The 10,717-nt window shown below is 48.5% G+C and overlaps 1 protein-coding gene across 1 annotated transcript in view; it reads right to left on the bottom strand.

Annotated features, from left to right (window-relative positions):
• Window positions 1-1,972: 1,972 nt before the first annotated feature.
• Window positions 1,973-10,717, bottom strand: part of LOC144696527 (thyrotropin-releasing hormone-degrading ectoenzyme-like) — a 140,905-nt gene continuing 132,160 nt past the window's right edge. The window contains exon 19 of the mRNA XM_078567921.1: window positions 1,973-2,683. Within this exon, the coding sequence (XP_078424047.1) occupies window positions 2,540-2,683 (144 nt within the window). The 3' untranslated portion in view covers window positions 1,973-2,539. The remainder of the gene's footprint in view (window positions 2,684-10,717) is intronic.

Raw genomic sequence — 10,717 nt, 5'->3', positions numbered from 1 at the left:
CATGTATCTGCTGCCCTTGTCCTTAAAGAGATGCCCTCTTTAAGCTTCTAAAATTGTTCAAAGTAAATGTGGCCACAGCAGCCAGGCTATCACTGTGGAGGTGCGAACCCAGTCCACATGATGGGCTACTGCCATGGTGGTGGTTCAATAATCACTGTGGTTCCAGGAGAGGGGGATTTAAAGGATAATCAATGGCCTCCCCTCCATCCTGCTGCCGGGATGCTGCCACCAATGACCTATCAGCCTCCACGTACAGAGGCTTGGGGGGTCGGGGGGGGGGGGGGGGGGAAACGAGGTAGTGGGGGTGGGGGCATCGCTGCTCTGATGTTGGCAAAACACCAGAGCTGGATTGCAAAATTAATTGACCCTAATTGGCCGTGTGCCTCTGTGGAGTAGGCAGCGAAGCCTGCATGGCCCCAGCCCACCCCAAGGAAAGACCCCCCCGCCCCCCCGAAGGTGGGAATTTGTCCAGAAGCCATCCCGCACAGTAACCCCCCCACCTCCAATCTTTTCTTAATGGGGCAGGAAAACTCAGCCCATTATTTCTGTTTTTCAAAAGAAATAACCGAGCATAATGTCAAAACGAATTGACAAAACTCATTTTCTCTGTATTAAATTATCTAGGGGGGTTCTCAATTGTTTTTCCTCTTCACATTCAAAGTGGTGCATGAAGTTGAATAATATCAATCGTTACAAAGGAAACACAATTTGCTCGTTTTCCACTGCTCTTTGATGCCAGAAAATGAATCTAATTTGACAATATTACATAGCTCTTGCCACGCATTCCACTTTCATCAAAATGCCACTTTAGTTCTGTCAGTATAACGTGTAACCAAAGCTTCAGCAAATTTATTCAGTGAGTTTCACAGGCCAGGATGGCTCAATAGTTTGGGGTGGTAATTCGCCTGGGCCTGTTTTCAGGTCCATTCTTGGTGCTGCGCAGGCCTGAGGCAGGTTTGAAGTTAGGCCATGGGCCTGATTAGCATGCTCTGCATGAGCTGTCACTGCCTTGTGCATCCACAGGGGGCTCATGGATTGAAGATGCCAAATGTCGGGCCACTTGCCTCGCTGGCAGTTAAGCCCCAGGAGAGGAGCTGGAGCAGGCGACAGTGAGCGATGGGGTAGGGGTAAGATGAGCTTGACGACTGTAGAGCCATTTGTTTCCCCTAGCTACACAGGAAGGTTTTTAAAAAAAATCCTATCTTGCTGAGTGGGTCGTGTTGCCTGACAAAACATAGCAATGCTGCAAACGCACGCACAGATCTGGAGAGAGCTGGCTCACTCCTAAATTTGTCAGCATTGCACACACATCACACCCAATAAATGAGCAGTATCTACCTGTTGGTAGTAATGTGAGCTAGCTGATTTTAAGCCTGGTGAATGATTTCAGCATCCCTTGCTTCAGCAAGACAACTGGCAAGGAATTTCACTGTGATTTAATGAAAGGTTTACACCCGAAATGTTATGTTAGCTTGTCCTTTCTCTTTTTAGATGCTGACAGACCTGCTGTTAGTTTTTCTAACACTTTGCTTTTTCCCCTTCAGATTTGCAGCATTTTCAGCTATATTTTTTTTTTATTCCCACCCCACCTTACTATCCAATAATTCTATCTAGGAGTTTACAGGTACAAACATTGAGCAAAAACATGATTGGCCTGAGGCTAGAATGGGGTCAATGACATGTTTATACTCATTGTCAGTGTTTACACATAAGTAATGGTGAATTGAGAGAAGCTGTGAAAGCAGGCATTTTTGTGAGGAAACTTAAACCAGCATGAAGGGCGGTGCAGTGGAAAAAAGCATCTTAAATAAACTTAAAACCATCACGTGTTAGGTTACTGTACAAAATTTTATTTGACTTAAAATGCCGTAGTTTTATTTAAAATACATATGCTATAGGTTTTCATTTAGAAAATCTACAATATTAATAACATGAAATGGGCTAAATTAAAATTCTTTTTATCTGTCAGCGTTCTGTGGATTGCTTCTCGAATTGTACTTATGTTTGAAAGAAAAATTGGGTTGAACTTCCAATTATCATGGTTTCAAGCACGTGTGTGTATTTCTGTAGGTTGAAAAAATTGATTCCAGTGTCCAATTTTCCACATTGATTGTCCATAACAGTCATTGTGCTTTAAAACATTTGCATAAGATTACCATTTGTCGGTACAAGAGCATTTGCAAATACACAAAATTTAAAATTTTGAAAGCTAGCATGCTAGAATACAGAAGGGATAAAATAATCATGCATAGAATACATCTCAATTCATACCTTTTTTCACTGACTGTTAATAACATGCACTAGTTGTAAAAACATTCTTTGTCCCATGAAGCCACGTCTAATTTTTAAAGCAGATTTTTTTTTTCCCCCCCAATCCTTCCCCCGCCTCTAGGAAGGAATGGTATAATCTGCAGAAAAATAACCAGTGCAAAATCTGCAGTGCGGGTCTTCTTCCCCTTTCTCACAAAAGTCGAGAATTTTTAAAGAATACAAATGCATCAAAGTACTTCATGTTTTCAATATGTAGAAGTGTTACAAACTAACTGTTCAGGGATTTCCTGAGCCATTGAAACAGCTCATCTTCAAGGAGACCGTGCCATCGAACATTTGCTTCCACAATTTCAATGGCTTGTGCGAACGAGGCGTCTGTTCCCTCTCCGACTTTCTTTATAAACGCCTTCAGCTGTAAAACAGAAAGCATTTTATAAGTAGATTGAAATTGGAAAATGCTTGCTGTGCAGTAGAATCGCCCAGCTTGCGATGATGTCTTTTACGGATCGGACACATTAAATGAAAAGTACCTGTCATCTTACTTGCCACTTTGTTTATATCTTGCAAAGTTATTTTGAGCTGGATTTATGCGAGTTATGGGCTGGGGTTTTTTAATTAGTGGGGGTTCCGGGTTGGAGGCAGGTGGGCGGGGCAGCTTTGCACTGCCGGACCCCTGTGCTCATTCGCCACCATGATTCCCACCCACCCCCACAGCCATTTCCAGTGAGGGCAGTAGGGGGTCAGATCAGCTGCCCGTCATTCCCCGGTGGGAATTCTGGCCAATTACCGTGCCCACTGGGATTTTGAGTTGGCAACGCGTCAGCCTAGATCATTTTAGGTCAACATGGTGGGAAGTAAGGTTGGGGGAAGGGGAGGCCCCATGAATCACACAAGAGAACACCCCTCAGGTACCCCAAAACAGCTGCTGGGCCACCGCTGCAGCCACTGGCCACCCCTGGAAAGGCTGCCTCTCTAGATTCACGGTCAGGCAGCTGTGGCCATTTTAAAACATTGAATCACCTGGGCCTTCTCCCTCTCGCCATCTTCAGATCAGTAGCTCCCACCTTGGCTGGTGGGGCTGCCAATCTTTTGAGTGCCAGAGGGCCTTCCATTGCCTCTGCAGCATCAGGAGCCAGCCTGCTATCCCTGAATGGACAGCTAGCCCACTCGCCCGCCTTTAATTGACTGCGAATTGAATGTCCCAGGGGGCATGTCTGAAACACACCAAACAGGGCTGGGACCCAGAACCAGGCCCCATTTTCAGTTCCCAATGCCTGGTTGAAAATCCAGCCCGTGAATAACTGTAAAACAAAACAGAAGTGGGGAGGGGGGTTGGTGGGGGGGGTGGGTTTAGACCTCCATCTGAAATGGGCACAAAGCTGGCAGGAATGGCTGTGCTGTTTGCCCAAAGCTAGCGTTGGGCGCCCCGCACCACTTTCAGGTTCGGGACTCATTTGAATGCAGGTTGCGAATGCGTGGCCCCCTCTGCAGCTTTTTCCTAAGCAATCCTTTTAAGGGCTATGGTTAGTCTGCTCACCACCTGGTACAAATAACATGGCACACTCTGTCCATCTGTATCTGAAAACTGCAAACGCTGTCTTGCAACTTAAGTAGCACCTCAATATGTATTTGTAGACAGTACTGCTCCTCCCCCCCAGGGCATGTGGGCTGGCTGGCTACCCATTTCCAGGCTTGCTTCAGAACTGTACCAATGGGGCAGGTGAGATGCCCTGATTATCAACTACAGATGAGGCAGTTAGCTGGTGGCAACTGAAAATGACCCCCCCTTTTGGTGTTTCTGGAGTTGGGGCTGAAGCATTACAATAAACGGTTGCTTTCTGTTGTAATGCCAATTAAGAATAGTTTTTGTGTCATGCATATTAGAGGCAAGTCCTATCCATAACTTTTAAGACATGAACTGTAATCAGTTTGGAATCTTCTGGAACTAACTTTTCTTTTAAAAATGGACATAAGAATGCTGCAAAAGAGGTCCACTGAGAGACACCGGACTTGGTCTGTGGATTTAAACGACACACTGTCTCAAAAGGACAAATGGACACCCTTCCAGAGTAAAAAGTGTCAATACCCATATGCTGACTGCATCCGGAAGAGGTTTCCTGACCTGAAAGGGTCTTTTTCAGACCCCAGGATGAAAGCCTGCACACTGTCAAGAGACTTATCAGCACCGGGAACTCCAAGTCCCATCAGGCCTCGAGAGCTTCAATGCCTGTGTGGCTCGGGAGTGGGCGGTGCATGTGTCACACCCAATTTGTGAAACTGACCATTTCATGAAATGGCCAGTCAAATAGTCCATTTCTACCTGCACAGGTCATGAAACTGGCAGTTTGACCATCCAGTTCATGAAATGGGCATTGGAAAACTTGCCCAGTTCATGAAATGGCCGACCGTTATGAATGAAAAATAAAATTTAATTCACAAATGTATAATCTGCTTAACTCTGTTTACTGTCCTCTTATGTTTCATCCAACATTATATCCAAACCATTCAGATGTATTCATCAATTATTACAATACAGCAAAAACAAGTAAAGAAACAATTCATACATGCACAATGTGCCTTTATTCAATGTACATTTCAGATTCGTTGTGACATCCAAACATTTCAAATTCATTGGTTTATGTTCTGTTATATTTCATTCAGGATCACACCCAAACCATTCAGATAGCTTATACATCAATGTTTACAAACACAGCATAAATACAACTCATGCATATTTAATATGCTGGCAGTGTCAGCACTGGTCAATGTTCTCACATGACTTGTGGCTGTGACAGGCACTGCTGAAGCAGAGACCTGCTTTCAAGCAGGAACATTGCCTTGATAATCAGTTATTCCTGTAGTAATATCTCTGGAGGTCTTGTCCACCACAGACACTTTGAGCTAGTACAATCTCACCAAGGCTGGGTTGTTCTGGTGGAATGTCTTCTGCACTCAGTCCACAGTACTGCACAAATTCAAACTGATTCCTGACAAGTTTTCCTTTTGCAATCCCCTTAGCTGTTCCAACAGTGTAGCCAGTCCCAACTGCTGCCAGCACCACACCTATAACATTTGGTGAGTTACCTTTGCTGCAATCAAATGTTGACACTGGGACAGCCACATTGTCTCCAACACCAACAGCCTGAAGTGACCCAGTGCTACGTGCCACCATCTGCTTGGCTTCTGTGTAATGCCTGGTGTGTCACCTTCCTTGCACATCGGGCAGAATGAAGTTCTTCATCAGAATTAGGGTCATCAAAGTAGATGATCCAGAGGCCTGCTCAGGGTCAATAATGGGGGATGGTCCTGGGGATGTCTCAGGAAAGTCCATGTTGAATGATTCGGGGGCTGGCTCAGGGTTGTTCACGTTGAGTGGTCCGGGGCCAACTCAGGATCATCTACGGTGGATGGTTCTGGGACTCACTCAGGATCTTTCATGTTGGATGGTCCAGGGGCTGTCTCAGAATCGTCTATGGTGGATGATTCTGGGGCCAGCTTAGGGTTGTCCACGGAGGATGGTCCAGGGGTCAGTTCAGGATCAGGATTTTCCATGTTCTCCTCAAGACGTCTTTTCCATTCTTCGTCCTCACTGGCTGTCGAGATTCTGTTGAGGAACTCATCTGGCAACTTTGATCTTACATTTAACGTATATTAAATTCTACACCTTCCACCAACCACCATTTGTGCCTTTGTTGACAAACTTGCTTTCACAAATTTACAATGTTCATGCTGTTATTGAACAAGTTAATACATGATGTTAAACTTGTACATTCAACAGGCTTGGACAACAATTCCACAAATTAGATTTTAAAACTCGTACAGAGCACTGGTCATTTCATGAAATGAGCAGTCAAACTGCCTTCTTCATGATCCATGCAATGGGTTTGCCCAGTTCATTGTTGTTTTAGTCAGTGCTGGAATGTGGGCGTCGCTGACTAGACCAGCATGCGTTGCCCATCCCTAATTGCCTTTGGGAAGATCCATTAAGGATGGGCAATAAATGTTGGCCCAGTCAGCGAAGTCCACATCCCATCAATGAATTTTTTAAAAACTGCCCATTTCATTTCACAAATTGGGTGTAACACGCACACAATCCGGCGTTTTGAAGATCTTTGGGCCAAGGGCAGGCCCAGGGTGGGCCCAGTGCACCTGCATAAATAGACAATGGCACAAAAGCCCCAATTATGTGACCTGGGAGCAGAGCGCTGTAACATAACATAATAACACAATGTTCACCACTGTAAATAAACTCCCAAGAATGCTTCCCTGCCTATGGCTCCTTCTTATGATGAGCAGTGCTCGTGTCACTCAGATGTGAAACCCTGGTTCCTGCACAAGATAAAGGCAGGTGTCTCAGTACATGACCTCTTCCATGTGCAGTGTGTAACCTTCAGATCAAAGTGTTGGTCCAGCTTCACACTCACTGGACACATTCGTGATGCCTGCATCTTGATGGTGCTGGTCATCGCTGCCAGAATGTCATGGGCAGGTGTCTCATTCTGTGTGCTCTCAGCACCTTTGAGGTAGGGCTGGCCCCCCATCTCTTCAGCATCTGTGTCCGGTGACGCTGTGGTCCTGAAGGGGACAGGTACTAACAGTTGACAAAGGATCAGGTATATTTAAAGTTTCATGGCTACGCCTCCATGATATGACCCTGATCACAGAGCGCAAGCGAGTTGCCCTCAGCCAGACAGGAGTCAGACATTCACAGAGGCTATGTGAAGACCTATGGAGTGTCCTCACTCCACGTCATCATCATCCTCCTGGAATCTAGTGACTATTAGGGCCTCCGCTGCGTCTCCATGATATGAGCCTGAGTAGTGAGGCCTAGTGCGCTGCCATTAGCCACACAGGAGTCAAACATTCACAGATTCAAGGTGAGGATGTCAGGACTGTCCTCGTTGCATCTCGTCATCATCCTCAACAAATCTTGCAGCTATGAGGGCTTCCTGAGTGTAGGTCACGGCTTGAACCTCGTTATACTGTCACTCTGCTGCAGTCTGAGGCCGCCACACAGGCGTAATCAGCCATGTCCTCTGTGGGTAGCCCTGGTCCCCGAGGAGCCATCCCTGCAGCCTCTGTGGACCCTGGAAGATGTCAGGGATCCGAGACCTGTTAAGGGTGTGGGAGTTGTGGTCACTCCCTGGGAATCGTGCGCAGACCTGTAGGATGCATTTGCGGTGGTCGCAGACCAGCTGAACATTCAGCAAGTTGAAGCCCTTTCAGTTCATGTAGTTGACTGCTTGTTGCCACAGAGATCTAAGTGCCACATGAGTGCAGTTGATGGCACCCTGCACCTGTGGAAAACCTGAGATCTGTGCAAACCGCAATGCGCTTGCTTGCAGGTTTCCTTGATACCAGTTGAAATGCACAAAGTTCTGTGCCTTCGTGAAGATGGTGCCTGTGTCCTCCTGGATACACTTGTGTGTGGAGGCTTGTGAGATCCCACACAGGTCACCTGTGGAGCCCTGGAAGAAGCCATTGGCGTTAAAATTCAGCGCTGCTGTCACTTTCACGGCCAGTGGCAGTCGATGCCCTCCATGTTCCCGTGGTGCCAAATCCTGCAGCACGTGGCATATGTGACCAACCACTTCCCTACACATGTGCAGTCTTTGGTGACACTGGTTCTCAGTCGTCTGCAGGACTGACAGGCGCCGTCTACAGACCCTAGGTCAGCGAAGTGCCTACGAGCAGCAGCTCTCTGTGGATCTTCAACTGCGTGTGGAACAGGCCCTGCCTCCCCTTCATCTTCAGGGAGATGCTCCTCTCTTTGCCAAGCCAGGGGCCTGCGCTGCTCTTTTCTTCTTCTTCCTGTAAGCCATGAGGCGTACCGCTAAATTACCAGGCTCCATGGTCCTGATGTTCCCCTCCTACAGGATCAAAGAGAGAGAGACACGTGGGTTAGCAGAGGTGTCCTAAGAACCTCTCTTGGTTAAGACTGAAATCCCTTTAACGCATGCCTGAGAGAGCAAGCCACCACTTGGATGGCCGGTGTGTAGTGCGCACCATGACTGTCCAAAACCCCAGCCACCTCCGTCCCGCTCCATTTGACTGATTGGTGGCAGCTTTGCCCACTGGACTTCATGCTGTGCTCTCAGCTCAGGCACAGACATTCTCCTAACCCACACTGCAAGGCTGCGCTGTTAGCTTGAACCATGAGGGATACTGGTCGAAATTTTAATATAGAAAATGCAAAGGGCTCTGAGTGCCTCCACCAGTGACTGCGCCATGGCCGCCTTTTGCAAAGTTATTCTAAACTTGCCCAGTCAACCAATTGTTCTGCACCCCCCTAAAATGCATATTAATTTACAGTCTGCGCCCAAGGGGTGAGGAGTTCTGGGGTGCTTGGTGGCATATTCATGCTTTTGCGTTGCTTGAGTGGGCAGAAAAGCTTCAGAGGCCCAACTCCAAGCATGTCAATGGAGCTACAGCTGAATGGCCTCAGCTGCGGAAGAATACTCGCTTGCACCTCCTTGCTATGGAAGGTTAGACTGTGTGGTGCCTAATGCGGTGTAGGCAGGATATGACCAAGGAGGGGGGTGGTGGGGTGCGGGACAGGCCTAGCACCTTTGTGCGGGTGTTCAGCAGCAGTGGGGCACTGGAGCCCTGCAATGTCCCACTCTGGTTGAGGTGGGCCGTCCGCAAAGAGAATCCAGGTACAATTAGTGCTAATCAATGCTCGTCTCTCCTTTTCAGGAGAAGAATGCACATAATGCTGCTGAGCGGGTGAGGACTGGCGGAGGGCCGGCCCAGGTGGCGTAGCTTAGCCAGTTCAAGCAGGAGGCCCTAGATCAGGAGAGGCGCCATGCGCCCAGGTCCACCGGTGTCGGTGAGGCCGGGGTGCCACGGCCAGGTATGTTTGCCCAGCACTGAGGTCACCATTGTTCTCCCAAAAACCATGACATTGCTGAATGTTCAGTGATTGAAGTTTGCAACATGGCTTGACCATTGCTAATGTAAGGATGAGCGCATAATGATCTGGGGGACAGGGATGCACATTGTCATTGTCTCCATGTTAACTGATCCAATGTCCTTGTTCTTCCTTTCAGCATCATCGGAGCACAGACAGGAGGAGGAGCAGCAGAGGCCCCCTCTCACACCTGAGGGTCCTGAAGTCTCACCAGCGTCACACCATCTCTGCCAGGCACCAGCGCAGATACTAGCACCTCGGTGGGAATTAGAACATTGGCTAGTGTCCCAGGGTACAGCGGTGAGGGCACTTAACAGTCTCTGGAGGAGCTGGCAGAGACAGAGAGTGCCAATGGTGCCAGCAGTCGGGGGACTGCAGGGGACCAGGCACATGCTCAGTTGGTGTCTGATGATGTGCCTCTGGAGTCGTCTGCAATGCAGCAAACACAGGAAATACAGCTGGGTGTGTGGGAGCATCTGGTGGAGATTCATGAGGCTACGCTTGGCCTGGTGTCCGTGGTGGAGGAGTCTACGTGGACGATCGCCGAAGCAATGAGCATCATGGCCGAGCGTCATGCGTCCTCCATGGAGAGAGTGGCGACTCTTGAGGAGAGGCTCCTCCAGTAGACCAATAGGGCTTCCTGAGGATGCACTCGGAAAAGCAAGTCCTCACATCAGCATTGGCCTCAGCTGGTCAGTGCCAGTGTGGGAGATGGTCAGGAACCAAGTTTCCCAGCTCGATGCCCATCCATCCATGGTGAGCAGGGAGGTCCAATGCGACCTCACGTCAGCGCAGCAGCTGCCTGTTGTCTCTGCGGGCTCCTCTCAGGACGCTCCGGATGAGGGCAGCCCCTCTCCCAGTGACCGTTGCATCCGATGAGGTTGCGACGACTGGGGAGATGTCAGCTGTGGAACTGGGAGCTCTCTCCCAGGCGGGGCCAGCACAGGCTCCACAGGCCAGAGGGCGGCTGCCAAGGTCATCGAGGCCAACAGGACAGCACAGTGAGCAGGCTGTTTCACAACCCACTCCCAGTGAGGGGGCAGCACCAAGACGCAGCACCCAGAAACGTAAACATAAGGCACCTTAGGCACACCACGGGTTTATCACTGATGCTCTTGTGTTGGCCCGCAATTAGGTCTTTATGAGCTGTTGTGATGTTTAACACCTTTGTCATTTTGTTTTCTTAAGTTCTTTTGGTTGTAATATTAAATTCAGACCTGTCACCATGGCTGAGGGTGCCTCTTTTCTTCTGCAGGTGGATGGTTACCAATAATGTTATGAGTGATTTGTGGGACATTCAGCTTTATTGACAAGGTCCTTAGTTAAGGTTCCTATCCAGGCAGATTTTGCACTCAGGCATTGAGTATGGAGCCTGCAGCCCAGGCTCATCCTGGAGATCCATCTGTGGTGTGCTAGCTGAAGGTTCGTTGGATTAAAGCCTCCCAAGTGTCCCTGCCTCCCTGCAGTATGCCTGGGTCAGCGTCTACCCCCTCAGCATTTCCCTGTGCATGATCATCCTCGGACTCACTGCTGGAC

This window comes from Cetorhinus maximus, chromosome 22, assembly GCF_964194155.1.
Source record: "Cetorhinus maximus chromosome 22, sCetMax3.hap1.1, whole genome shotgun sequence".
Taxonomy (NCBI): Eukaryota; Metazoa; Chordata; class Chondrichthyes; order Lamniformes; family Cetorhinidae; genus Cetorhinus; species Cetorhinus maximus.
The sequence above is the reverse complement of the archived record's forward strand: the minus strand, read 5'-3'. Positions and strand labels throughout refer to the sequence as shown.